The 27,971-nt window shown below is 44.0% G+C and overlaps 2 protein-coding genes and 2 long non-coding RNA genes across 6 annotated transcripts in view; 1 reads left to right on the top strand and 3 right to left on the bottom strand.

Annotated features, from left to right (window-relative positions):
• The window catches only part of GTF2A1 (general transcription factor IIA subunit 1), a 28,355-nt gene extending 26,949 nt beyond the window's left edge, over positions 1-1,406 (bottom strand). Inside the window, exon 1 of the mRNA XM_027458949.3 lies at positions 1,084-1,406. Coding sequence (XP_027314750.1) covers positions 1,084-1,113 — 30 coding nt within the window. The 5' untranslated portion in view covers positions 1,114-1,406. The remainder of the gene's footprint in view (positions 1-1,083) is intronic.
• On the top strand, positions 5-27,957 carry LOC113843831 (uncharacterized). The gene is made up of 2 exons (XR_003497683.3): positions 5-269; positions 27,598-27,957. It is a non-coding gene; the product is annotated as an uncharacterized lncRNA (long non-coding RNA).
• LOC119717221 (uncharacterized) lies at positions 3,197-13,505 on the bottom strand. The gene is made up of 3 exons (XR_005266430.2): positions 12,124-13,505; positions 11,274-11,311; positions 3,197-3,571 (listed from the first exon to the last, which is right to left on the bottom strand). It is a non-coding gene; the product is annotated as an uncharacterized lncRNA (long non-coding RNA).
• The window catches only part of STON2 (stonin 2), an 84,410-nt gene continuing 78,260 nt past the window's right edge, over positions 21,822-27,971 (bottom strand). For 2 of the 3 annotated variants that reach the window (XM_027458947.3, XM_072038399.1), the window contains exons 6-7: positions 27,536-27,738; positions 21,822-26,380 (exon numbers count right to left, since the gene is read on the bottom strand). In XM_027458947.3, coding sequence (XP_027314748.1) covers positions 26,297-26,380; positions 27,536-27,738 — 287 coding nt within the window. In that variant the 3' untranslated portion in view covers positions 21,822-26,296. Of the gene's footprint in view, positions 26,381-27,535; positions 27,739-27,971 lie in introns of those variants that run through there. The other variant, XR_003497682.3, reaches the window with a different exon arrangement.

Raw genomic sequence — 27,971 nt, 5'->3', positions numbered from 1 at the left:
GGATGCATGCACCTCCCAGCCCGCGCTCGGCGGCTCTCTCCCTATTTAAAGGCTGATGTGGTGTTTAAATGGAGAGGCGGTGACGTGGGGCTGGAAAGCACCTTCCCATCCTAGCAGAGTCTATATTAGAGAGCGGCAATAGCTCTATATAAACAGGGCAGCCACAGGGAGGAGGAACACAAGGAGCAGGCAGGCAGAAAGGCAGGGGGAAGCCATGATGGATCTGAGAGCCACAAACAAGGGGGCCGAGCCTGCAGCCGGGACGCCGGGTTTGTCTCCGCCAGCGTTTCGGGGCGGGGGTCGTGGCCGGGGGGCGGACAGCGGGGGAGAGGAGAGCGGCGCTGGGGGGGCTCGGTGGCCGCGCAGGTTGGTGTGACTGCTTATTGCGAACCTGTGTGAGCGCAAGCACAGCAGCAAGCCACCCACGAAGGTGCAGAAAGCACGAGAAGGGACACGGGGGGGAGCGGGGAGGGGAGGAGGGGAAGAGTTTGTCTTTGTAAAATAAATACTGCCTCGCTCGCTGCAGAAAAAGTTCCGGGCTCGCGCCCGGCCGGGCCGCGCCGAGCCGCGGGGCTGGGAGAAGTGCTTTTCAACCATCGTCTCCTTCGGATAAAGCAACATAAAATGGCTCCAGCGGGGCGCGGGCCGGGGCCGCCGCCGCACCGACACCGGCCGGGGGCTCCCAGCGGCGGCAGCGCTTCCCCCGCCGCTCGCCCCTTCCCCGGGCGGCTTCCTCCGGCGGCGGCGGCAGCGCCCCCCGGCCCTTCCCTTCCCTTCCTGCCCTTCCCCTCCCCGCCGGACCCCGGCCTCGCCGCCACCGCCGCCCCGCGCCCCCCTCGGCTCCCCCCCGGCTCCCCCCGGCCCCGCTCCCGCCGCCCCCGGGCTCCGCTCTCCGCCTCCCCGGCGCCGGGCGCCACAAGTTGGCTGCCCCGGGGGGCTGCCCGCTGCCACCCCCCTCCTCCTCCTCCTCCTCCTCCCGTCCCCGCCGCCCCCTTCCCGCCGCCGGGCCGGGGGCAGGGGAGGGGGCCGGGGGCAGGCAGCGCGGGGGTAGGGGCCCCCCTCGCCCCCCGGCCCGGTCCTTACCACGGGGTTTGTGTTAGTCGAGCTCGCCATGTCCCGAGCCCCCCGGGACGCCCCCAACCGCGGTGCGGGGGGGTAGGGGGGGGAAGTCGCCCCTAAAACAATAAACCCGCCCGGCTGCCGTGCCCCCCCCCGGCCTCTCCCCCCCGCCTGCAGAGAGCCCCGCGGGCCTGGCCCGGCCTCGTTCGCCGGCCCCGGGGGCTGCAGCCGCCGCCGCCAGCCGCCCGCTCTGCCCGCCGCGCCCCTTTATATAGCGAGAGCCCCGCCGCTGCGCGAGCCGACAGGGCGAGAGGGGGCCGCGGGCGGGGGGTGGGGGGGGCCGGCCCGGCACCGCGAGAGCTGCGCGCGAGAGCGCCGCCGCGTCACGTGAGCCGCCCGCCCGCCCTCCCGCCCCGCCGCCGCCGCGCTCAGGCGGAAGTGGCCGCGCGCGCGCGCCTGGCTCTTACCGAGGCGGAAATGGCGGCCCTGCCACCCTCGGGGGCCCGCGGCCGTGACGTCACGGGTCGCCCTGAGGGGGTAGAGGGGCAGCGCTCGCAGGGAGCGGCCCCGTCCCGCAGTCCCCCACCGGCCCTCCCTCACGTCCAAATTCACTTCTTGTCGCTGTTCCTTACAGAGCCCACGGCCACAGGACCTCCCAACCGTGCAGGGAGTCGTCAGAGCCCTGCCAGTTGGCTCAACTTCCATTTTCCCCTCCTTACCGCCTTCCTTTTCCATTCCCTGTCCCCACTCTCCATGGCAACACGTGAGAGCCGTGTAATGCAGCAAAAATGTCCTCAGCCATGAGCATTGCTCCTGCAGTTAACTTTGCACTTCTGAATCCAGCTTGGACCTCCACCACTAATTCACATGTAAAAGCCCTGCTCAAGCATAAATGGGAAGCAGCACTCAATTCTGACTCACGGAACACAAGTTACACTGCTTCAGCACAAACACCGCACTACAGGCCAGCCCTGTCACACTGCCTTCAACCTCAAGTCCCACCTATCAGCTAGCCCAAGTAGCAAGTACAGAAACTTCTGTCTCATATCCTTTCACAGGAGGGAATTTGTTCCCCTCCACTCCTTCAACATCCTTCAGTTCTGTGGTAACAAATACCTCCTCTCCCTTCTGAAGGGCTGACTGTATAGGGACTTGACTAATTACAACAGAGCGCCTGATAAATCCAGTTTATGGTGCGCACTGGTGGAGCTCTGGCAGAAAAGTTACATGGGAAAGAGTCCACAAAGTTTTACCATCCTCAGCTGTCAATTCCACATTTTTGCTGGAGATTTCCACTCTCATACCCCAACCAGCAGGACTGGTGAGGGGCTGCCATCTCAGCAGCCATAATTCACAGTCTGACTTCAGGTATATTGAATGAGCAGGGGGAATAAGGTGCTAGTATTACTTCACTCCTGATGTAGCAATAAGAAGGTAGCAATCTCTGACAGAGTGTTTACAAATTCGGCCTGTAAATTGTCCAACACTCATGGCCTTCCATTTTCTACACTTTAAATAATTGCACAAATAGTCACATAAAAGTCAAAGAAATTGGCAAGGGCACTCACAGACAGAGTTCACAAACAGTTTTAGCTGCTGAAGCAACTGGCACACCACCAGGAATGAATCAGATTGCCATTCACACCCTTCCCCTTTTCAAGATGAAGCACTGGATAGATGCAGTTCCCTTCCCTGGATAGACCAGAAACCCCACTGGTTTCCAGAGTGGCTCGCTGTGTAATTCAAAAGTCAGCATGTGGACACGAGCAGTAACAGCTCAGTGGGGTATTGAACTCCTTTCTGCAGTTCAGCAGACTGTCCCCCAGGAACATCGGGCCTGTGGGGCATAGCCCCTCACAGTTTCTCAGACATCAGTATCAAGTTACTCTGTGGCACCGGTAACCCCTAAGCTCCTCTAAAGGATGTTGCTGAGAAACAATCAAGCCCCATGAGAAATGCCCTATTGAGTCAAGTCAATGGTCCATCTAATTCAGTTGCAATTCAGTTGCAGCCGAGGGAGAGCAAGTAAGTTAGCTGGTTTCTGAAGCCTGCTCACCCAGTGCTTCCCCAGCACTTCAGCTGCCCTGCTGTATTAATGTCAGTGGATTCGGCTTCAGCATTATGTTATTTCAGCCTAACAAATGTGGGTATATATACACACACTACAGCAGGAACACTAATGGTCTGGATAGTCTCAGTAAGCATGAATTACACACAGCATTACTATTACAGTTAACAGTATTTATCCTTTGTTTGCCAGTCAGTAATGGATCATATTAAGGAAAAAGCTAGGATAATCCACAAGTTTAAGATTTCTACCACTGCCAACTCCTGGTGGCTTCACCAGGTATGGCAGTAATGCCAGTTCTACTGTTGACATTTTAGCCTTGTGCTGCCTAGACTTGAACTGCATGGTGATACATATTGTAGCACTTTCTACCCAAAGCAAAGGTGGTGATATTTGGGTACACTCCCTCCTTCATTGCAAGCAAATAGTTCCAAAGAGGGATCACTGTAGGGAGAAAAACACATCCAAAATCAAAAGCTGATCCTTGGTGTGCTGGAGGAAATATGGTTCACACTCAATCCTAGGCAAAAGCATCTCTCTCTCTACCAAAACATTTGTGACAAAGACATACAAGTTATATTTTATAGCTAACACCATACATACAGGTGTACACAGTCTGCTTTCAGTGCCCTGGATACTTCTGTCCTGGTGGTACAAAATGAGTCACTTGCTTCTCAGCAGAGGAAGAAATTGATGTACTACTCAAACATTACCTTGCTAAATTAGTACAAAGGGTATAGATTATGTAGATTATGGCAGTGTTCTTAGTTCATTTCCTTTGTGGCCTATCAGAGAGCTAGATCGTTTAGAAAAGTTGTTAGAAGGGAGCTGGGTAGCAGGGTCTATTATGTGAGAAACACTCTGTAGCCAATAACTTAGGCTCAGGCGAGGATCTCAGTGAAGTAGTAATTTATTCGCGATTGCAATGGCGGGCGCCCCACAAGCAGGAGAGAGCGCATCTACTAGTTCCAAAACACAGTTTATATACCTTTTGATGGCAGGACCCTCCCCTGTTTCCCCACTGAGTGGGTAATCCAGGTTCACAATCTATCTGATGCTTCACAAACAACGCATAGTCTTCAGTTGCCGGCCTGTTAAATTTCAAATTTCTTTTGACATTTTTACTGCTTGAAGTGGTAATGTTTCTTCACTTATCTGACTTGACTTGACACCGTGATTTTCACCTAATTGTCCTAAGGAGACTGGTTGTCTGCATTTTACTAGGTCGCCTGCTAAACTTTCTTATCACTGTAAGCATATCTCAGTACCACATTCCCTCCTTCTAAACAATGTAACTCTGCAAAAACAACATTTCTGTTCCCACAATTCCCCCCTTTTCTTTTTTTTTATAAACTGTTGATTTTTGCAAAACCTTTCTCTAAGGTGCAATTTGATAGACTTCTTCTTCTTTGCTTTCTTTGCTTTCCATCTCCTCATTATCACCTTATCTGAGTAAGGTGGTGGCTCCATGGTCATTTGTTTCAATAGTGCGGTTTCAGTTAACCACTGTACTAGTCCTCTTACACAGGGGATAATGCAGCAACCAATGGCTGTCAAAACTCCTACAACTACGATCAATGTTGCAAATATGCCTATTTTTTTATTTTATTTTATTTATTTTTTCTGCCAATTCACTGGCAATGGTGGTAAGCCCTTGCAATGCTCTTGTTACCGAGCCATCTGGGACACTATTGTTGGGTATAAGAGTGCAACAATGGTTGCTCAGTATTACACACACAAACACACCTACTTCTTCTGCGAGCATCATATCTAATGCTATCCTGTTTTCCCAAGCCATTTTGCTGATGGCATCTAGTTGTTCAGCGATTCCTCTCATCGCATCCTTGGTATAATTGATGAATCTCTGCTGATTATAATAGAAATAATTAATCCAATCCACATTTTTATTGATTGTTACCCACCAGAACAGGGACTCAAACCCTGCAGCAATTTGATTTCTGGCTTTATGTTCATCTGGAACTCCTCTAGGTACCCCAATAGAATCTATATATACTCTATCATCAAATGATATTCCTAAGCCTCTTTTACTTCTGGGTATTTGTGATGTTTCTCTTTCAAATGCCAGGGTGAAGGGTATAGCTAATTGAACAAGTGCGCAAGTGCCTTCCCAATTAGATGGTAGGGTGGACCGTAAGATCTTCCCTCCACCGTACCACCAGAGATCTGCCCTGGGGATCTCTAGTCTTGAGCAGTTTCCCATCAAGTCCTTGGTAGCACAAGGCAAATTCTCCCAGATGCCAGGTAGCACTCACACCCTGCCGTGAGAGGCAAGCTGTATGGTTACCTATAGCTGTAGAGAATGCAGGGGGAACTGCGATATTGTTATCATGCAAGAAACAGCAAAGAGAGACTTACAGGCCTCATTTCCCCAGGCAGTCTTTCCTTGGTACAATGCATTCATATATCGCATCCCTTGGGAGTCTTTGGTCCACCCCCATGGGAAGGGCACTATCTGGGCAATCGGTCATCCTGAGGCACAAGCATAGCAGTAGCTACGGTTGAGACTCTGGACGGTATATTTGACCCATTCTATCCAGGCATTCACATCCCCATACCTTGTTTGAACTGACACATTTCAGAGGGCCTCCTGTTTTCTCTCCTGTTTTCTCCTTGAGTTTCTCCCTTTCTCTGATGGCAATAGAGGATTGTTTCCATACAGTATTCTCAATCTGGCTGTTGGGTCTCTCTCAGTTATTGGTTCTCTCTGCTCAATTGTCGTTGGGCATTTAAATCTCCACAAGCTAACACCTCACAAACATCAAACGTGACAGAATGTGGTACATAACCCTCTGTCACAGTCACCCATATTTTGATGGGGTATCCCGTTTTTGCTATTATCTGGTCATGCCTTTTGCAAGTTGCCAATTGACCAAGGCCTTCTCTGAGGCCTAGAATCACTAAAAACAAAATTAGTAATCAATTTTTCCCTGTCATCATTTTTAAACCTTAGGTTTCCAAATAATTATTGATACAAAAAGTAAGATGTACACTACTACTATAACAACCCCCCCTTGGGAGCACTGCAATTCACTATAGGTCTGTTCTTTCTCTCAATCACAAATTATAGTCGTTAGTTACCTGTGAAAATAAAAGGTTAGTTTACAATTGTAAGCTCTTATCTTGCTCAGAGTCCACTATGAGATTTTTCAATTTCAACTTCCAACAAGTCTTTTGTAGGAACAGCTTCCCAGGTACTAGCGTCAACGGATGCCTTCACTCGAGTATAGTGAGTCCAACCTTTTTCCACAGTTCTTACGGCTGTTTCAGTGGTTAGTAATTGTCCTTCCCATTCAGGCCGGAGTTGACTCTTTCCAGGTCCGAATCAGGACCCGGTTTCCTGGGTGATGGTGGTGAATGGGGAATTCCAAAGGTGGGGTTTGAGCCAACAACCCACAGGTCCTGAGAAATGACAAAGAAGAGGACAACCCCAGAATACAGTTCTTAAGAAAACTCTCTTGTTTTGAATTGTGGTATCTCATCCCTTCTGCCCAGATAGGGCAATCTGAACAGCATCTCATATGGTAAAATTCCTGTATCCTTTCTTGGTGCTGTTTAAACCTGTAGGAGTAAGCATTTTACCCAAGGAAGTTGGGTTTCTAACACTAGTTTAGTTAATTGCTTCTTTAATGTCTGATTCATTTGTTCCACCTTCCCAGAAGAGGAGGGGTGCCAGGGGCTGTGAAAATCCCACTCAATCTCTAAGGCCTGCTTTAACCCTTGCAGTAAAGCTTTACACCCATCCAGTCACATGGTCAATTAGAACAAACAAGTAACTCAGTAAAGTCTACCTGTATACTTTGGAAAGGTCAAAGCCCTGGCTCCCGTCCCCCTCTAGATGGGTTACAGAAGACCTTTTTATTTACCTTTTGACATGTGGTACATCCTCTACATATGTGCTTCCCTAAAGTGTATATTCCTACACAGACATACTTTCTTAGCACAACATCACACATTGCTTGCACTTCCCAATGACTCTTTTGATGTAAAACAGTTAATATTTGCCTCATTATCACTTTATTCAGCATTTCTCTCCCATCAGGGAGTATCCATTTTCCTTCAGACTTCATGGCTCCTGATTCCTTAAAAAAATCTTTTTAAAACTTTTAGTTCTTTCTTAATTTTCAACAATTCCCTGAATCCTCTCTGCATTTATTCTGTTTTCCTTCAGACATTAGATGCCTTAAATACCTGACTTCTCTTTCTCCATATTGTAATTTATTTATTTTTTTTAATACTCCCAAGCCCTGCTTTCCCAGAAAGTTGAATAGCTTGTTAGTAGCTTTCTTCACAACTCTTTTCTCCTGTCCTGACAATAGAAAACGATCCACATATTTGTTAACATTAATACCTCCTCAGGAGGTTGTAATTGCTCCAAAATCTTTTTTTTTTTTTTTTTTTTTTTTTTTTCTTTTAGAACTTACCCAAATAGATAGGTGGCCCTGTAAACCCCTGAGGTAAAATTGTCCACCTATATTGTTTTTTCCCGCCCCCATTTCAGGGTCTTTCCAGTCAGAGGTGAATATATGTTTGCTCTCAGGGTCTGAGAGCACTCCATTAATAACACTGTTATTTCCGTCTAACAATTTACTATTTGAATGCCCAATTTAATCATCAAATTCCTTCCCAACAAGTTAGTTCCTGCCTTGGGTACATACAATAATTACCTAGCGATCATTTTATCCCCTAGTCTCAGCTTGGTATCCCCCAAAAGTGGCACTGTTATCCCAGCCCCTTCTGCCCCCATCACTTTTTAGGGTTTCATTAGTTAATTTAATCCCTGATAATTTACAAGTCAGTAATGACCCCAGTGTATTGGGTTTGATGGCAAGGTTCGGGGGGTGTGAGTGGGGGGGGGCGTGGGAAACTGCGGTGGCAGCCCCCGTGAGAAAAACCCAGAAGCCTCCCGGTGGCAGGTAAGGGACAATTTCATCCGGCCCCTAAGGGGCTCACTGCCGCCCAGAGCCAAGCCATGAGCAATACAGTCCGTGCCTCTGTGAGAGCACATCCACGAAAACAAACAAACAAAGAAACAAACAAAAGCCTGCTGCTCAACAGCAGTTGGGAGAGCGAGAAACCCCCCCGCAGACACCAAAGTCAGTGCAGAAGGAGGGGGGAGGAGGCGCTCCAGGCGCTGGAGCCGAAGCCCCCCTGCGGCCGCTGGAGAGGCCCGTGGTGGAGCAGGCTGTTCCCCCCTCCCCGATGCTTGGGAAACTGACCAAACACCAGAGCAAATATGCAAATATACCAAAACTTCCAGACTGTTACTTAGATAATGCCTACATCACCTTTCCCTGCTCATTCAATTTCAAACAGCTCTGTTAAATACTACATGCCACACCTTTAACCCCTTCAGCAACCCTTTTAACACTTCCTTTATCTTTCTCCAGCCTGTACTTTTCTAATACCAGCACCAAAGGCTCAGTCAGGGTCCAACTTAATTCCATACCTTTTCCCTCCAAGATAAACAACATACCAATATAGCATATTTCATCCTATTTTCCTTCTTTCCTCCTTCTTCCACTCCGGATATTCCTATTCGAAGTGGCCAGCCTGGCCACACTTAAAACATCTTATCAAAGCCTGTCTCTGCTAGGACTCAGGCCACAACACAGGCAGCCTTCTTTGCCTGCCATTCCTTCATCTCTCTTCCTCTCCTTTCCATCCTGGCCCTGACTCCCCCTGAAGATTTTTTCCTCTTTCTCCAACCCTCTGCTTCACTACCCGCTGCACTGTCAATACCATTAGTTTCACTTTTTTTTTTTCTTTTTTTTTTTTTTTTCCTTCTTATCTCCCCTCCAGACACACGCCTCCCGGGCCTCCCGCAGGAGGGTCCCCCAGTGACTGTTCACTACATCCCCCCACCTTCTAAAGCATTTTCTGTGTATTTTGCCAGGCTTTAATCACACAATGAACTTTCAAGAGCCCTTGGGATACTGGGTCCTCAGGTCTCATCCCCAAGTACTTTCTCATTCTGACCCCAAGTCTCTCATATGATTTCTGTGTTGCACACTATTATTATTCCAGCCAGGATTGGCAAGTGGGTATTTCTGCCCTGCCGGTATTACCCCTGGTCCTGGAGGATGAGCTCTTTCCCATTCTTGTATAGCAGCTCTCCTCCTGATCATTCCCATTTCTTTCCCTGTAAACAACATACTTATAGACATAATTCCCTCCCCCAAGAGTATAAATCAGGTCATAGGAACTGGTCTAATTGTTCAACTAGGCTGTTGGGGTCCTCGAATAAAGACTTCCTCTCCTTCTTAAAAATCCTAACCTCTCTGCTGGTAAGGAGGGGGGGGTAGTTCACCTAAGAGGATACACAGTTAGTGTTAGTACTGTTAGTATCAGGGAAGGCAAAATTCTCAATATCTCTTCTACCTTGTTCTAATTCTTGCCAGAGCCTAGAGTACGATCCTTCTTTAGGGACAGTGTTAATTACAGTCCCTGTCCCCCTACCTGGAGTGACTGCTGCTGCCACCAGTTCAATATTAAGATTATAGGGAGCATAACTTGGCTCCTTCTCTGAAAAAGGAATCTTATTGTTTACACATAAATTTAAAGCCTGAATTTTCATCAGACCCGTATTTTGGCCAAAATACTGCTGTTTCCTTAATTGGTTCTTTTGTCCAGACTGATACACAATATTTAACCTTTTTTAAAATTATTTTTCTTTTACAATCCCTCTAATTTTGGGATTATGTTTCCAATTTCTTATCATTCTTCAGGAAGAACTATTAGTAGGCACTCCCCCAGGGATATCTCCCTGTCCCCTGGAACTCATATTTTCCCATTTTTCCTAACCCTCGCCAGTATGTGCTACAGAAATTTCCCTTCTGCAGTGTACCACACACCAACGTACTGAAAAATGGGGGTGTACCGCCAAGCACTTCCCCGTGCAAGCGTTACCGCACACCTATGAGTTTACCAGATTCCCTGGAACTCGTACTTCCCATCTTTCCTAACCCTCGCCAGTATGTGCTACAGAAATTTCCCTTCTGCAGTTTACCACGCACTAACGTACTGAAAGATGGGGGTGTACCGCCAAGCACTTCCCCGTGCCAGCGTTACCGCACACCTGAGTTTACCAGATTCCCTGGTGTACTTCCAAGCACTTCCCCGTGCAAGGATTACCGTACACCAGATTCCCCTGGTGTAGTGCCAGCACTTCCCCGTGCAAGGGCTTACCATACACCAGATACCCGACCCCCAAGGCAATACTTAATATTTCTTACCTTGGTCTGTGCACAGAGTTACCGGATCGATTCTTAAAAACCCGGAGTGCCTACCTTCTTCCTTTCCCCACTACTTCACGGATCCTGCCTCTTTAACCAGTCTCGGGCCCTCTGTCAGCTTTCCGCAGAACCGCCACCGTCGATGCACAGGACCGCTGAAATCAGCGGGGCATGCCTTCCTGCTGCTGCGGCGGTGGGGCTCCCCAGTAGGTGACTGGATCCCGGACGAGCCCCCAAATTGTGAGAAACACTCTGTAGCCAATAACTTAGGCTCAGGCGAGGATCTCAGTGAAGTAGTAATTTATTCGCGATTGCAATGGCGGGCGCCCCACAAGCAGGAGAGAGCGCATCTACTAGTTCCAAAACACAGTTTATATACCTTTTGATGGCAGGACCCTCCCCTGTTTCCCCACTGAGTGGGTAATCCAGGTTCACAATCTATCTGATGCTTCACAAACAACGCATAGTCTTCAGTTGCCGGCCTGTTAAATTTCAAATTTCTTTTGACATTTTTACTGCTTGAAGTGGTAATGTTTCTTCACTTATCTGACTTGACTTGACACCGTGATTTTCACCTAATTGTCCTAAGGAGACTGGTTGTCTGCATTTTACTAGGTCGCCTGCTAAACTTTCTTATCACTGTAAGCATATCTCAGTACCACATTCCCTCCTTCTAAACAATGTAACTCTGCAAAAACAACATTTCTGTTCCCACAATTATGAGTTTTTAGTTGATTGCAATTCCATTCTAAAGTCCTTCGCAAGTCCTAGTATATTGTTTTTCATATGTATCGCTCATGATGTTCTGCAAAAGGAGAACTGACATAAGTATTTGATAATTTGAGAAGTGGGTAGGACATACTTGAGTCTAGAAACTGGAAGGTGCTAAGTACCTGTGATTTCCACTGAAAACCACCAGCTCGCAACTCATCTGAAAGTGAGAAGCACAAAATCTTGATGCCGAGTCAAAATAGAATAAATTTATCTTCAAAAAAAATACATTAAGAGCTTTTTTTGTTCATCTGAAGATACTGTTCTATCTCCCAAGAGCATGCAATGAATACACTTAATGTCATACACCTGGAGGAACCCAGACCCAATCATCATCAGAGCACCCTAATTTCTCTGTAAGAACATTTCAGATCATACACAGAAGCACAGAGCACTCACTGTATCAGAGTGTAAATTTATTTATAACTCGAGTTTTTATTGAAGTCTTCTTTCAGAGCTGAAATATACTAAGTGTTTTAAGCTACAACTCAAAATTTTGGGTACAGTCAGAAATTAATGGTAGACACATCACACAAAAGCTTTTTCTGTGTGATGATACAACCAGCCCTCTAGAGTTGGAAAAGATGCTGACAAATAATGGAGTTTATGCAACAGTAGTTTCATTCAGTGTTCAGGTATAGTATTGTTTAATTAAAAGCTATGTAAAATCTGTTGAGTGACATTTTCCTTCTAACAGCCCATTCTACACAACCTAGAAGCTGGAAACAAGAGACAGTAAGCTTATGCCCCCCCCCCCCCCCCCCCCATACCTTCGGTACTAGATTTACACCCCCCAAAAGCAAGGCAGAAATTTAATGCAATAGGTCCTGTCAGTCTCATTCTAAGACACCTCTAATTTTCTTGATAGATTTGCTCTCGCTTTTGAAATGTGAAGCCCATTACCATGCTTCACCACAGCACACCAACACCAGTTTTCAGAGTCCAACACAAGCACAAATCAGCTGCCCTTACCACAGCAAGCAAAACCTTGTCATTGTAGAGTAACAGGGTTTGTCTCCAGTGGCCTCTCCGAGGGCAGGGAGCTCACAGCTCCAAGGGCTACTTCAGGCAAGGCCTGGTGAGGAGCTCACAATATGTTAAGCTTTTCTGTCAGGATTAAACTGTTAGAGTCTCAGGCTTGCCCTGCTTTCACCAAGTGCTTACTCAAGCAAAGTAGGAAGTACAGAGAATTTTGCTTTAATAGAGTTTGAGACTATTACCATTCAAATAGGTATAGTTGTTTGGAAACAGCTTGTATACACTTTGTTCATTAAGACATGTCTAAACAGGACAAGAGAACCATGCACCGAGTTACACGGGCAATGCCGCACAGCTGCCTACCAACATTAGAAAGCTGTCTTCCTCCAAGCAAGAGGCATCAGTTGCACCCTTGCTGAAGCTCATATTAACAAAGGACCAGCTACTGTAGTAGCTTTGTTGCTTTAATTCCTTCTGTCCCCATGATGTACCTGTAGATCTCTTTAGGTCTTTGTAGGCCTTTAAAGACTGAGGAACAATACCATCAAATCCAGAGGCCAACACAAAGAGTTTCTTCTAAAGTTGTCACTAACCCTCTCTTTTCAACATTACAATTTCCCCAAAGCAGAATCACTACATCCTCTCTGTTTTAGTACAAACTACATATCAGATTTTGCAGAACTGCTTAATTTTCTAGGACTGCTCTTTCCTCCTTTACTTTGAGTATTAGCTTTCTTTAACCTCCCTCAACCCACCCCACTCAAAAGTCACACACCTGCCCCACGACCTTTATAGCAGCTGTTTCTAGTGGCATGATCAGTTACAGCTGGAGGAGGCAACAAGCTTTTTTCCAAGCTGTTGCCGGTAGAGTATTTATTTACACTTCACCAGAGGTTTCTGGTGCCATAGAGTTGTATATCAGAGAGAATTTCTTTCACATCTCTGGTTGACAAAACTATACAAAGTTTCTAAAGGCAAAATATAATTTTGATGTTAACCCTGTTATTCTCATGACCCCAAACCATTCAGTGATAGCATGGATTTGGGGCATTCATACCACCTTCCCATGCCACCCTTTGCTTATTTTGTCCCTGTGTGACTATGGTCTGCTTTTGCAGCTGTGCCAGTTCTTTGCTGCCTTTTTTTTTTTTTTTTTCTTTTTCCCTGTGGCTAATTTTTAACCTGGTTAGGTTTCCTGATCTGGTTCATAGGGTAACCCCACAAGAGACATGTTAGTACAACTGCAAGAGCTGACAGGAGTAGAAATAAGTGACCAGGAGAGGAAATGCTTCAAAACATCATTGTTGCCAAATGCTTTGTCATGTAGAAAAGCCTTCAGGACTCCTTTCATTGAAGAAGAATTGTCCTGTGCTGAAATGCCCACCCCACTTGCTGTAGGCAAGTTGTAATGTTTGTAATAGGAAGATTGCTGGTCCTAGGGCAGAGACCACCTTTGTTTTTGCATGTGTGTATATGTTCGCCTACTGCTTAGGTTTCTACAGAATAAATGAATCATAATTTGAATGCTGAGCACTGACTCTTATACAGCTAAAAAAGCCCCTAAAATTCTGAAGGTTACAGCATCTCTGCAGAGGCACAAGCTAAAGGAGTGCCTTCAAGTTACACATTCTGTCAGTACTACCTTGCTTAAGTGCTTTTTAAGCAGTAAAATTAATCACTCAGACTGCAACTGTTGTGAATCACAGCTACTCAGCTATGATGAGGTTCTGACAACAGCCAAAATTTTGCTGGCTCTGAGCCACGAAGCCCAGAAACAAAGAACTCAGGTAACAAAAACCCTGCACTTCAAACAGCGATTGGATTCTCCCTGCACACAGCATCCTACATTACTGACTCTAAAGCAAAGCGTTACCCAGCATGCTGATAAATGTTTTCACTGATTACTGCCGTATATTCCAGCTCTTGTGTGCAAAGGTCCACAGCAAAATTGAATTCACTTCAGCGAAGTTCTTCCTGATTTATGCAGGCGCTGGAGAGCAAAAGATTCATAGTGAAAAATTTGCACTGAGTGATCTATAGAGTCATTTCGCGAGCCTTACATACCTCGGACTCCGTGTGGTGACTTATGACAAAGTAATCACCGCAGAGTATGCCAGAATACAAACAAGCAGCGTGTAACTACGGCAGGGCGCTGCTCTGTGTAGGTGCTAGCCCCGTGTTTTGTTTGGGCGCATGTGTGTGCAGCCTGGGCTTGTCACACTGCTGCAGGTGAGAGGCTGCACATGGGCAGCCACTGCTAAGTGGTGATGTGCTCTGGTGTCTTCTACCCACTAGTTCGTCCCATGTTCATGTGGCCATAAACTGAAAATGTATTTGTGCAGGGCAGGTTTGCTCTCCCTTGGATGCTCACTGCCTCCCAGGTAATATATCTGTTCCTCTGCAACCAGGTGAGTGGCCTTGCAAATCACGCAAGCCTCTGGCTTGCTGAGGATCACTCAGAGCTGCTTTAAGGGCAAGCAGGCTACAGCTTTCATGGACAAACATGGGTGTGCCCTACACTTTACAGCCCATTCAGAGGTGATCTACATCCCCTCCAGGACCCAGCCCCAAGGGCATCAGGCAGGCAAGACACATTTTTATTTTTATTTTATTTTTTTCCTAGATGAGTTGTGTTTTTTTTTGTTTTGTTTTGTTTTGTTTTGTTTTTGTTTTTCCACAGGACAAGATGGAAATTTGTAGGAAACAAGTTCAGCTCGATTTTGGCTGTGTCCAGGCTTCCTAGTGAGGAACAGTGAGCATGAACTCAGTTGTGGCCATCCTGTGGCTTACAAGCAATTAATGTGCAGTTCCCATGCTGGGGCTAATTATCCAAATGGCAAAGCTGTACTAGTGTGAGGACTGATGGGCAGTCAGGGACCCTGCCTTTGAGAGAAAGGAAAACAGCAGGAAGGAGCCAGCCCAACTCATCTTGTAATGGAGCTAGAGGGCCCTAGGCCTATTTATTGCCACTTCCAACCTGTGACCCATTTCCAGAGTTCCTTTCCGCTTGAGTCTTCGTGGTAAATGGTGCGTAACCTGTAAGTCTTGGGCATATGAAGATTTTGACAGCTGCAAACATGTAAAAAAATATGAAGCTTCCCTTAGAAATCTGAGCTCATATTTTCCCTTAGCTGCTTGTTCCTACTCCGTGCCTTGCTGCTTTAGATGAAAGATTGTTTTTCCATCTTAAGCATCATCCTCCACTACAAATCTTCCTATATTCACAATATGACCTACTGTCATCAGCCATCTCATTTTTCCCAGAGACAGACTGTAGGCAAATTAGCAGCCAGCATGTCTACGTCTCTATTTTCTAACATTTCTCTAACATTTGCAGTGAGGCATTCCATCACAGCCACAATACCTGCAATTTTGCTTGCTGTTTTATGGGCAGAGCACACAATGAGCAGAAAACAATGCTTCCAGTGTAGAGTTTTCAGGCAGCTGTATTTATGCTGGAAGGATTGAAACCATGCTCTGATCCATGCTGCAACTCAGTATGGCTCACTAAAGATATTCCAGAAGGTTTGAGGCACAGATGGTGTGATATTTGGGAAATAATGTAGTATCTGGGAAATAACACCTTGTAGACACGTGGGAAGGATGCAGTAGGGGTCTCGCAACTGCTTCGAGCTTTGCCTGGGGTTTCTGCGGGGCTGGCTCATGTCAACACCATGAGGCTAGCCCCCCAGAATGCCCCCCTGACACAACACACCCATCTTCTTGCCAGGCAGGTGAGTGAACACCCGGACACACTGCAGCCTGGGGAGCCAGATGACATGGTGCTTGCCATCCCACACACGGTGTGGTGTGCTCCCGCTGATCCAACAGAGACGCGATTGTGCCTGAGTCTGACTGAATTTGTTCTTCCAAGCAAACTGTCCAGATGCAGTATTAATGGTTACAGAGCAAAGGGCCAACAGCAGCTGTATGAGATTCCTGGTCTGTAGGCACCAGGAATGATTTTTCCCAAGAAGTTGTAGCTGTTGCTGCAGGCAGCCCCTGGCAGCCTGCATGGGCCTGGGCTCAGCTCCCATGAATGTTTTTACTGGCTGGCAGCCAAGGAGGTGCTGATGGGTATCATTTAACGTGAAGCAGATGAGTACATTCAAAGCCAACATGATAATTAATATCTCTATCCATATCACCCGGGTAGCTACATAAACATGTGAGTGGTCAAAGCGAGTCCCTTTCACTGATGAAACTGGAGATGAAGCTGGAGGATGTGACCAAGTAATGTTGGTGCAGAACTGCAGGCTCACTTTCTTTTAGGCCTTACAAAGCAAGAAACACAGCAGTGGGCTTTAAACTGTGCAGCTCATTCTGTTTCTATTCTCTACAAGTATCCAGGTCCCTCTTGCCCAGTTTCCATCTATGGCTTTCAAGAAACAAACCTCATGAGTGTTTCAGTAGGCAATGTGCTGTATTGGTATCAGTGCAAATTGCTAAGGAATGAAGAACACTAGGGCACAGAGCAGAGACATTCAAGGTAAATAACACCACATGTGGTGTAAGTCTGCTAAGGACCTTGAAGGGAGAAGATGTTCTTGTGGATTAAGGAAACAATGGAAGGGCATTAGATTTGTGTTCAGTTGGGGCCCTCTCATTCCAAGGTAGCTATTTAATGCTATCATAGCTTTCTTATCATCTGAGAGGTACAGTCTTTTATTTCAGTTAGTTCTTGTGGGCTTAATTTCTTAATGTTTGGAAAGGGCTATGCAATTCTTAAATGGAAGGTGATTGGGAAGGACAAAGCGATATCCTAAAACGTATAGGCCATGTGTTTTTGCAGGTTCATTGCATCAAAGCAGTTGACTCCAAAGTTATTGTCTAGACTTTCCAGCACAGTCTGAAAACATTACATCATCTCAAATATACCATCTTAGCTCCTAGGTGGAGCTCGTACATTTGGCTAACTTGAATCTGAACATCCAGAATCAATTACAAAATGCAACCAGCATGAATTACCACTGATTTTATCAAACGTGTTCAGTTGTTTCCACATGAAAGTGAAAAAGAATCTCTCCCTTAGGCAGAAAAATTTTATTTGGGATATTCCCAACAGAGTGGGGCTTTTCTAGCAAAATTAAGCGGTAGGCTTGTATCAGAAGGGTAACTATCATGAACTCTGTGGCTGCACTGCAATTGTTCCTTTTCCAGGTTGAGAATAAAAACGTAGCCACAAGAGGGAGGCAGGAGAACTCCTATGCAAGTATACTAACTCCAGCAGAAAACAAACAAACAAGTCAGAGAAATGTTTTCAAAATTTCCCTCTTTTTGCTAATTTTTTTCAATAGCACTCTCTTTGAGAGCAATGATTGTTGTCTGTGACTTCTATAAAAGTACTTTCATAATGCCCAATTTGTCAAATGATTAATGTAAACTGAAAATTGGTGACTAGTACATCTTTTAATGAAACCTAAAAAATAGCTAAGAAATTTCTTTATGACAAGCTGAAACCGATTTTCGTGTGGGTGCTGTGAAGAAAAACAGCCCCCATGCTATAAGGCATTTATTTCAAAGGCATATGGTTGTATTATTGCCAGGCTCTAATACAGAAAGACCATTGTACTTCAGGTAGAAGACTTTTTATAACAAATTACTTCTTAAAAAATACAGCAGAAGGATGTATTTAAACACTTGTATTTCCTTTGCACCTCAGTGAACAGTTAAGGTACTGTCCTCAAACGGTGCCATTACTTACCCCAAGTACTTCGAATGTGCAGAAAGACTTCCAGGTTCAGCGAGCTCAGCAGAGAAAGATATGTCTGGAGGCTGAGGGCAGGTCTGGATTCTAGTTCCTGCTTCAAGGACTATTTCCATAATTTACTCAACAGCTGCAGAAATTGCAGTCAAGGCTTGACAAACCCAGCCAGCACTCTGAGCCCTCAAAGTCTTCCCTCGCTCTTGTTCTGTCTTGAACTGACTCCACCTCTGGCAGGAGGAGAGCTGCCTGTCCTTCCCTACAGGTAGCCTCAGACAAGGAGAAAAGGGGAGCCATTTGTTTATCACCAACATAGGGCCCTAACCACTGAGCAAGTTTGTAATGCATGATGTTTATTGTCGATACAACAGCAGATGAGACTCCTTGGGAGGGAGAATGCAGGAAAATGCTTGGCTTGAAAATCCAGGTTGGCTTTGGCTATTTAGTTGTGTCAAGGCAGAGGCAGTTTGAGGCATGCACAGGAGCTGAGCTGTAGCTGCACTTACGAATCTTTCATACAAATTTATAAGAGCTCCTGGGAATCCTGGTAATTCCAGGCTGAGGCAGCAGCTGCTGGGGGTTTGCTGATGGGATCACTGAGCTTGGCTGCCCAGGTTTGGACCTAATCCTACTGGTATGCATCAGGGAAGGGCGTCTGTCTTCCTAAAGAGTGCCAGGAAAATAAAAGCATCGCACTGCTGGCCCTTCCACCACTCAAGGCACCTCTGTGCTATACAACTAGCTATGTGCCTATACAACACACATGTATAACTTTGGTGTTAAATAGACAGTAGTAATAGTTATCCTTTTTTAGTTGGAGATATTTAAAGTGCCTTATGAACATAAATTTAAGCTCAGTCTTTCAATAGGGCTGATTCTCACTATCCATTTTCCAGAACAGTTGCAGGCCCCAGCTTTTGAAGCCCATACTGCTCAGGCTGCTGGCGATGGCTGCTGCAGTCTGTGCTTTTAACACCCAGCCTGACTGCGCATGCCTGGACTGACAGGCAAGGACTGCTCTGGTGAAAAGAGCTGTCAGCACCACTGAAAAATCTCTCTGTTGGCCTTTTCTAAGCTAAGCACAAAGCAGACTGAGGTACTTATACCCCATTTTGAAAACCTGGGCCCGACTGATTTGCCGTGTCTCACAAAGGGACAAACTCTGAAATCCAGTGAGAATCGCTCTTCAAGGAGGCTCCCTCCGTGGCTGGCCAGCAGTTGGGGCAGCAGGCCGGCACCCACAGTGACCAGCAGAGAGCAACAGTCCCTCAGGGCCTGGGCGGCAGGCCCAGCCACCGGCCCCCTCAACCTTCATACCTGCAGGCTACGGCTGTAGGCAGGACACACACCTCAACCCCACCGCCTGCTGGGCCACAGCCCGATCATGGTTTCAGCACCCCATGTGTTTCTGATTCTCTGTCATGATGCAATTCGACAACTGATTTTGACATTGTGGCTCAGTTCCGAACCCAATTACATTTATTCACAAGCCTCCCAGTCTATTTTTTTTTTTTTTTTTTTTTTTTTTTTTTTTTTTTTTTTTTTTTTTTGTGGACTGTTTTTTCCCTTTGTTCCCAATAGTGGTGTTTGCAAACCATGACTCCTCAAGTCACATTTTTTTGGGTAGTTCCTGACTCATCACTGGACTGTGTGAGGTATCGCTGCATGTTTCTGTCTGTTGAGGTTGTAACTTCAACGCACCCTGTTTTGCCACCCGCGCTCCACTGCTTGCTCCTCTCACACCAAATGTCACCTCCTGTCTGCCAGGGACATTTCTTCCTCCTGTGCAAAGGGTGGAGAGAACAGCCTGTGGAGAAAATAAAATAATCCTGCACACTGATGCAGTTCAGACAAGATTTTGATTCAGACGGAGGTGGAGACAGAGGAAGCTGTCTCTATTCATCTCTTGGTTGAAAACTGGCTGCAATTTTGCTTTTGTTTCTCTTGACCAAAAGACAGAACTCCCCGACAGCTCTGCCTGCATTTGGGAGCTGACATGCAGTTTTCCCAATTTATCCCCTTTCCATCTAAGTACTATCTGTACTAATACAACTGCTGAACTGACTGTACCCTAACAAGTTTCTCAGCTTCCATACAAAGAAGTACATCTTTGTTTTTCTGTTCTGCATACAGCAAACCTCTACAAAAGAGGCTCTCCCCTTTGGAAATTACTTTCAGCTGTATTCACACTGTATTCATCCTCTGTCTTCAGAAACACCTTAGGCTACATTGGTTGCTCCTGGTTTATCTGCAGCACCTGGGGCAGTAGCAGCTGGGAGCAGGGTCCTGGACCAGAGCAGGACCAGCCTGCCCCAACCCCTGCATCCCAGCATGGCTGCAGGCTCTGCTACAGTCACCCTTCTCCATCAGTCAGGATTGAAAAATACATCATCCATATTCAGTGTTTGAATATGATTCCCTATGATTGCATCTACTTTTTTTTTTTTTTTTTTAATAAATATATATATATTGTTATTATTTTTTGGTGGCAGGCTTCTGTTGGGCTTCTAATCCTGTGGACGTTTTTTTTTTCTGATACTTGTGAGCTTTGTGTTTCAGGCACATCTGCTGCGACACAGAACTGCACTTAAGCTGCAGCAGGCTTCTGGATGCGAAACAATGGGCTGCTTCTTTATCTTTTGCTTTACCTCAGCTAACCTTCAGCAGGTTTTGTCCTACTCATAAATGGACAACATATTTGAGTTAGATGCTAAGGGCAGTCATGGCAACTAAGAGCAACTGAAAGAAAGCTCTGGTGCTTTTTCCCTCCAAATTGCCCTATCTCACTCCAGTGATGTCTTTTGTTTAGGTACACTTTGCGCTGGCACTCTGAGGTCTCCATCTCTTGTAGGCCCATATTTTGGCTTGCCTTGAAGGACTGCATTACTGCCGAGGAACTTTGAGCTGCATGGTTTCAAACTTTTTTTTTTTTTTTTTCTCTCCCCTTTTATTTATCCATTTTTTATATTATGAAGCTGTGACAGTTAGTCTAATCCTACCCTCCCAATTTGATACTATCCCTTCCAAATGTCACTGAATATCTGAATAATAGTAAATAAACTGCTATTACTAACAGTTCCTGAACTTTCCCATTTAACTTTCTTCTTTCTTCTGGCTGATTTTCTTCTGGTTGATTTACTCTTGAATAATGAGCATGAGGAATCTTTCATTGTGTGCCTCCATTTTCTTATGTTGTAAAATCACAGAATCACAGAATGGTTGAGGTTGGAAGGGACCTCTGAAGATCATCTAGTCCAAGCTCCCTGCCAAACAGGATCACCTAAAATGATGGACTTACTAACCGTGAGTTGTACTGAGACATACACTATGGAGAACATATTGGGCTCAGAGCAATAATCTGAGCAGCCCTTATGATGGGCGTCTGATTTTCTTTGGTCAATGAGACTGCCCAGCTCTTCAGTCTGATTCAGGGAGTGCTTTTGAGAAAGTGATGTTCAGAGAAGTGGAAAAATGTATGAAATGATATATGGCTTATTCAAATTTGAAAGAACACAAAAGGTCATACCAGAGGTATTTAGACCTTATTCTTGCTTTGCAAAAAGATATTCTGATCACAAGAAGACATTGCCCTTCCACTCATGGCTTTCGCAGTTAGAGAGCAGAAGCTTAAGATGAGCACTGAGCAGAAGCTCCAATTCTCTAGCTGTTTTTAGGACAGCTACGTTCAAAGTGTTGGATTCTCTGCTATATTGCATGGTTTGTGTTACAAGTTTGTTGTCATGTTGTTGTTACATGTTTTTTGTCATGCTCTAGGCCTGCTTCCTTTTGTTTGCAGTTTATCTTTTAGTCTGGGTGATCAGATGAAATAATATCATTTCTGTAAACAATCCCGTTACTTGTAATTGATGTCCTTCCTTATACCATTCAAAACACTTCCTCCTCTGAATTTAAGAGGACTGGTACTGAGTTATCAGGCTATACAGCACAAACTGCATAGAACTTCAATTTCATATTGAAAATGTGGATATGCTGTTTCATCTTAACATTTATTTAAGTTTTCCCATAGTTCAAACAAAACATTACATCCCATTTCAACTCATAAAATAAAAAGAAAAAACAAACCAATTCTACAAAGTCAGCCAGTGTATAGACTTCCTTATTTTACAAAAAAAAAAAAAAAGGTAGGAACATATTACAAAATAATCAAACCAATCAATGTCAATAGTGCAAAGAATGAACTGCAAGTAGAGGGAGAGAGGGAGGGAGAGAGAGAGGGGGGGAGAGAGGGTAGGACGGATGGGTGGGTGGATGGATGGATGGATGGCTGAACAAAACAAGAAGTCTAGGAACAACAACACCTGTTATCGCAGAAAATTCTGTGATCTCAGAATTGTATTATATGTAGCTGTTGTATCTCAGCCAACAGATGAAGTAGGTTTAACTTCTTGGCAGAAGGGGGTTAAGTACTGTAAGTGATCTGTGTTCTGCACAGACCAGTTCTGGAGATGAGTGCAGCTACAGAAAGGGCTGCTAAGAGTCACAGACAGGAATTTTTCAACCTCTGGAGCAGAGGTCACCTATCAGGGCCTTGATTATTTTGTGCTCATTCAAGAGCCAAAGAAATTACTGAGAGTTTCATGCAAGCAACAGACAGAATAATTACCCCCAGGCTGAACTTTGTACATGTACACCTTTTCTTATTGCTTTCAAGCTCATATGCATGAAATTGTTCTCAGTCCTGGGAGTCGAATGACCAAGAGGGAGTTTTAGCAGCTACTAAGTCATTTGGACAGGTAGACCAACAGGTCTTGGATGTCGTGCCAATATGTCAGCCAGCAACCCACCAGAAAAGGTAAACTATTTCTGTGATGTTTCTTATGATACTGCTACAATGAAGAACCTAAAATCTGTCTCCTTCATAGGATGACTAAATTTGAGTCTAAATAAAATACTTGAAAGGATAAAAATATCAGTCAGTTACAATTATTTCTGTAACTTGTAATATCTCAAATTTACCCATTTTCCTTTGCTAGCAGAGTATCCATAGTTAATAAATGCAAAAAGAGTTCACTAAAATAAGCTCAGCTGCCTGGAGATGATGTTCATCTTTACCCCTTGTGATCAAAGACCATTTCAGTTTATTTTTCTAGGCAAAATTCCCTGCAATACCTCAAGTCTTACCAGAGTACAAAGTGAATCAAAATTGTAATGAGATATAGAAGGAAGGTTCAAAGTGGGAATAAGCTTCAGGGAGTAAATGTATGCTTACCTTGAAGGCACATTTCCCGCATGGAGTGTTTGAATACTACAAAGCTTTCAAATAAACCAAAGACGGCGATTATATCTTTATCAAAAGGAGTGTTAAACTGAAAATATTTAAAGAGATTCTTCCCCAAGATTAAACAATAAATAAAAATAAATCACCCCCACTACAGGCCTATCTTGTATCTAAACCATCTAAACCAGTTCTGCTACTCTAAAACTGACAAAAGTTCCTTTCCTCTCACCTCCAACAGCAGTCTGTCCAAATTACTGCTTTACCCCTGTGCATGAAGAGCATGCAGTTCATATACATGAAGTTCGTACAGTGGCAGTATCTAACACCAAAGAACTGGCACTGTTTAATCAAGCAAGAACAGTGAAAGCCTCAACAAGGGCATTTAGGAGCTTAGTGTTCAAATGCTCAACGCTCATAATTGGGCTGGATGGAAAAAAGCTTTGAGTGGTGACACTTGGTGGTATCAATGTTACATTTTCTAAAGATTTTGGTTGTTAGTGCTCTTTTGAAAAAATCCAACTGCTTACACTAGTGCCTTGATAGGAAGTAAGATCTTTGGGAACTCTGGCTGTGGTATTCATACCTCAAAAATTCATGCTCTTGAAAATTCAGGGGCAGGAACATCACAAAGATATGATCCAGAGATCAAAATGAATTAATATAGCTTTTTACTTTACAATCCTCCAGTTTTGTCTGCGTAACCCCATTAGGCTTGGGAGGGATACCTTTGTCATAGAACTCACTACGTAAGAGAAATTAGAGTCAGGCCCATACTCTTACCTTCATTCCTTAACCTTGAACTGACAAAAGAAAGAATCAGTGATGAAGAAGAGAAATGGAGTAAATCCACAGAACTCCAGTATGTTAATCCTTCAACTGTTGGGGCAGAAATAGTCCGTGGTTGGAGTATGATAGAGATTGAATAGTTTGGAATTCAACAGAGATGGAAAAATATATTCCTTTGATTTTTTTTTCCCCCGTTCATTAAGGAATACAACATAATTTTGCTTATTTGCTATTAATTATTTGTGTTTTCAGGATCTGGGGGAAAAAAAGCAAAGGATTCTTATACTCTGTCTGCAGATCATAACTGGTTCGTTCACAAAACATCTCACACTTACTCAGCAACATCACAGAACACATTCAATTTTACCTTGTTGGGTTTCTTGCCAGTCCTTTTCAGAAAATGTACACTAGGAGCAGCAGTGAAAAACAGGAAATATACCCAGAAGTTCTTTGAATGTCTTTGAAATGTAGAGTGAATTTTGTAGAGAGGAGTTGCCATGAAACTCATCACAGCTAGTGGTTGCAGAGCTGAGAATCAGTCATGAATTCAGCTCTGTGCTGTCAGATATTTCACAACCTTTATACATTATTATTTAATAAATAATTCTTAGCACTTTATCAATAATTCTCATCCATGGATCTCAAAATGCTTCATAAAAGTTAATACCATTTTCAATTTATAAAAAGACGTTGCAAATACTTAGTAGTAGATGGTGTGCTCAGAGGAGCTCTCTGGGCTTCAGTAAGATTATATGCTTATGAAGAAACTCTAGAAGGACTGAGAATTTATGTATTTACAGCAGTGTACCTTTGCCAGAGGTTGTGCAGCAACATGGCTGTCTAAATATTTATCAGTAGGTTGATCTAGGCCTGAACTTCAGGTGCATACAAAAAGGCATTTAGAAATTCCCTATAATTTGTTTTAAATTCTACTACTACCAGTTATAGACTCATATAGTTAATCTTATGTTTTATTTGGGACTTTAGCACTGCAGTCATTTTTATAGGAATCACAGTGAAAGTAGTAAACCAGGGGTGAATAGTAATTTTCTTTTGAAAAAAATATGAAATGTAAAATAAAATAAACCTATAAATTTATTAAAAATGCTTTTGAATTCATTATGATTTTAAATTACTTTGCCAAGACTTTCCAAATTTGTGACGTTAAAGTCAGTAGTAATCTTTCAAAAGATAAATGTTTTAATAAATTACTTTTTTTTCTTCACATTTAAACTACTTTGAGACAAAATATTATGCAAGCCATGGAAACAACTACAAAAAATAGGTGTTTCAAACACTCTTATCTGAATTTTTTTTCTGAAAATATATATATGAGTAAGTGATTTTTGCCTTCTGCATTTTTAGTTAGAAAGAAGGTTTAAAACTTGCTGCTAGTTTCAGCTAGTTGGAGATCTAAACATCTCATTAAAAAAAAAAAAGATTTTGTGTCTCACTTAATGGGGATTCTGTAAAGATAGCTGCACAAAAATTACTTACATTGTCAGTTAAAGATAGAACATGAAAGCAATATTGTGCTGCAAGCAAGGGCAGACTTCCAAGGAGTACTGGGAAGGCAAACAACATTGTTAAAGTAATAGCACTCTGACATTTTCAATAACCATCCAGCTTACCCTTTCACGAAAACATAAAACTAAACAGAAGAAAACAAAACAAAACAAAACCACAATATGTTTCCCTTAAATCTTTCTAGGCAGGAATGATCTAATTTTAGCAAAGTCCCTTCTGTATCATCTCTACTATAACACACATTCCCTGTTACTAGCAGCTGTAACCATGTTCAGTCAAGATAACAGAACAGCCCAGACTAACACATGAAAATTTAAAGAAAATGCAGAAGCTATCTTGTAGCTTGTCCAGACCCCAAAAAATGTGCACAACAACAACATAGTTCAGAGAACAAGGCAGGAAAAGGTGAATAGAAGAACAGCTACACGATTAGCTGTACTGTCTGTAGTTCGTCAGCCTGACATTTACCACGTGTAAAAGGCAGTTTGTTGATTCTCCAGAATGATGCTCAGGATTTTCATTCTGTTGACCACTTCAGAAATTAGATTTTGTATCATTTTTCACTTGATATTCCCTGTTGTTTTTTTGGCTGTTCAGAAGGAAGCGAATCTGCTGATGACTGAGCCAAGCAGCATACAAGAGAAATAACTCACTCTGTCAATACACCAACAGTATTGGTGATATATACTTAAATAGTTTCAGCAAAAGCCCATGGGTCCACTCCAAACAAAGCACTGGTGAGCTTCTTCTCAAAGTACAGATCATCAAGAAGAAAAACAATACTCTTCAGAGCATTATTTTAAAAGCAATACTCCATACCTTTAAAAGAAAAATACAAAAACCCTGCAAGTCCTTTCTTCTGAGTCTGTTAATTTGACCATCCCTCTTGGGACTTGAAAACTGATCTTCCTTCACTGTGTGGCACATTCGTTGAGATTTGCAGTATCTTCTCCCTTCAGATCCTCATTCAGGCTTTTTTTCTGCTCGATTTCTACCTGTCAGAGGAAAAAGAGGGAGAACACTGGTAATGAGGAAAAAAAAAAAAAAAAAAAGACTGAAAAATCTTCCTTAGTGGTCAATGCTCAGGTGAAGAAACTCTTGGTAAACTGAGAGGCCTGTAAGAGAAATAGAATGGGGAGGGAAAGCTGGATTTGATTTACTATAATGGTTTTAAGTCGAATCCAGACAGTTTTATGATTCAATAGTGTTGTGACATCATTTCCAGAAGAGACAATATCATGAAGAGAATTGGTCTCACATGATTTTATATTCATCACCATCCCCAGCTGTACTTCGAATCCAAACCCAGAACCAAATCTGCAGAAGATTAAGTGGCTTTCAAAGTGACAGCAGAAGACCAGCCTCAGTTTTAAACTCTGCGAAGATCGATGCAAAGTGTTTGATGAAAGCAAAGAAATTCATTTGCAAAATGCACATCTACTTATGTGTTCTAAATTTCAATACCTCTGAAAATTCAGGGATAATACAATGTTTAGTTCTTAGAAGGGATACTTACTTAGGAAGATCAAATGTCATCTCCAGGGAATTTAAGTGACTACTAAAAATGAAATTGCATTTAACATCAGAAATATTTACCCTGAGATTTTTTTCACTCTCATCATTGCTCTTAAAAAAGGCAGGTAGAATGCCAATTTCTCTGCTGAGTGATCAGCTACCATGCAGATTTGGCATACTGAGATTCTTGGCATGTATATACATCGTGCATTTTCCCATCTGCTCATCTCCTTAGGGCAGGCAGGAAAAAGCAATATTTAAGCACAGAAATAATGTGATCCTTTTGTCTGCTGTAGTACTCCCACTTTAGCACTCCCACTGCAGTTACTACAAAGAGCAGCAAAACTCCTTGTTCACACTCCTGTCTGACCAGCTGCTCCCCAGGAATTGATTGTCTGTCTGCATGCTCTTTCACAAAGCAAGTGTAACCAAGTTTAGTCCACCTTCACCGAGGGATAACCCACTGCCTATCTGCCATGAATCAGTAGGCTGCACGTGGGTAGCAACAGCACAGAGCCTGACTTGTACCAAATCCCCACCTCATCTGCCTATGGTATTTCATTTGTCTGCCCACACTATTCAAGACAATGAAGTACGCAAAGTAACCATGGTGATTGCCAAATACTCAATTTTACCTTGTAACTGTAGTGTGCTGAATAGTTGACCCACTTTCTCACATCAGTCTTGTCCTCAACAGAGATGGACCGAACCGTGGCTTTGGACGCAGAAGTGGTGGGCATGTCGAATTCCACATCTACGTAGCGGATAAAACTGGAAGGCACTTCCCGGTCAGAGCCAAGCTCTAGGTGACAGAAGAAGCAGTGAGGATGGCCAGAAGCTGGAAAAAGAGAGCAAACAGACATGAAATTTGTGTTGGTTGGATCAGAAAAGACCACATCTAGGAGGAAGCAATGTCATGAAACAGAAAGAAAATGATGATCTGCCTAGAGGAACTAGTTTGTGGCAAGGGACAGTACCTTACCTGTTTCAATGCCATTGAAACTTCATACTTTGGAGTTTCAAGACCAATTAAACAAAATAAATCACTAAAATGACAGCCAATCAGTCTAG

Source organism: Anas platyrhynchos, chromosome 5, assembly GCF_047663525.1.
Source record: "Anas platyrhynchos isolate ZD024472 breed Pekin duck chromosome 5, IASCAAS_PekinDuck_T2T, whole genome shotgun sequence".
NCBI classification, from domain to species: Eukaryota; Metazoa; Chordata; class Aves; order Anseriformes; family Anatidae; genus Anas; species Anas platyrhynchos.
The sequence above is the reverse complement of the archived record's forward strand: the minus strand, read 5'-3'. Positions and strand labels throughout refer to the sequence as shown.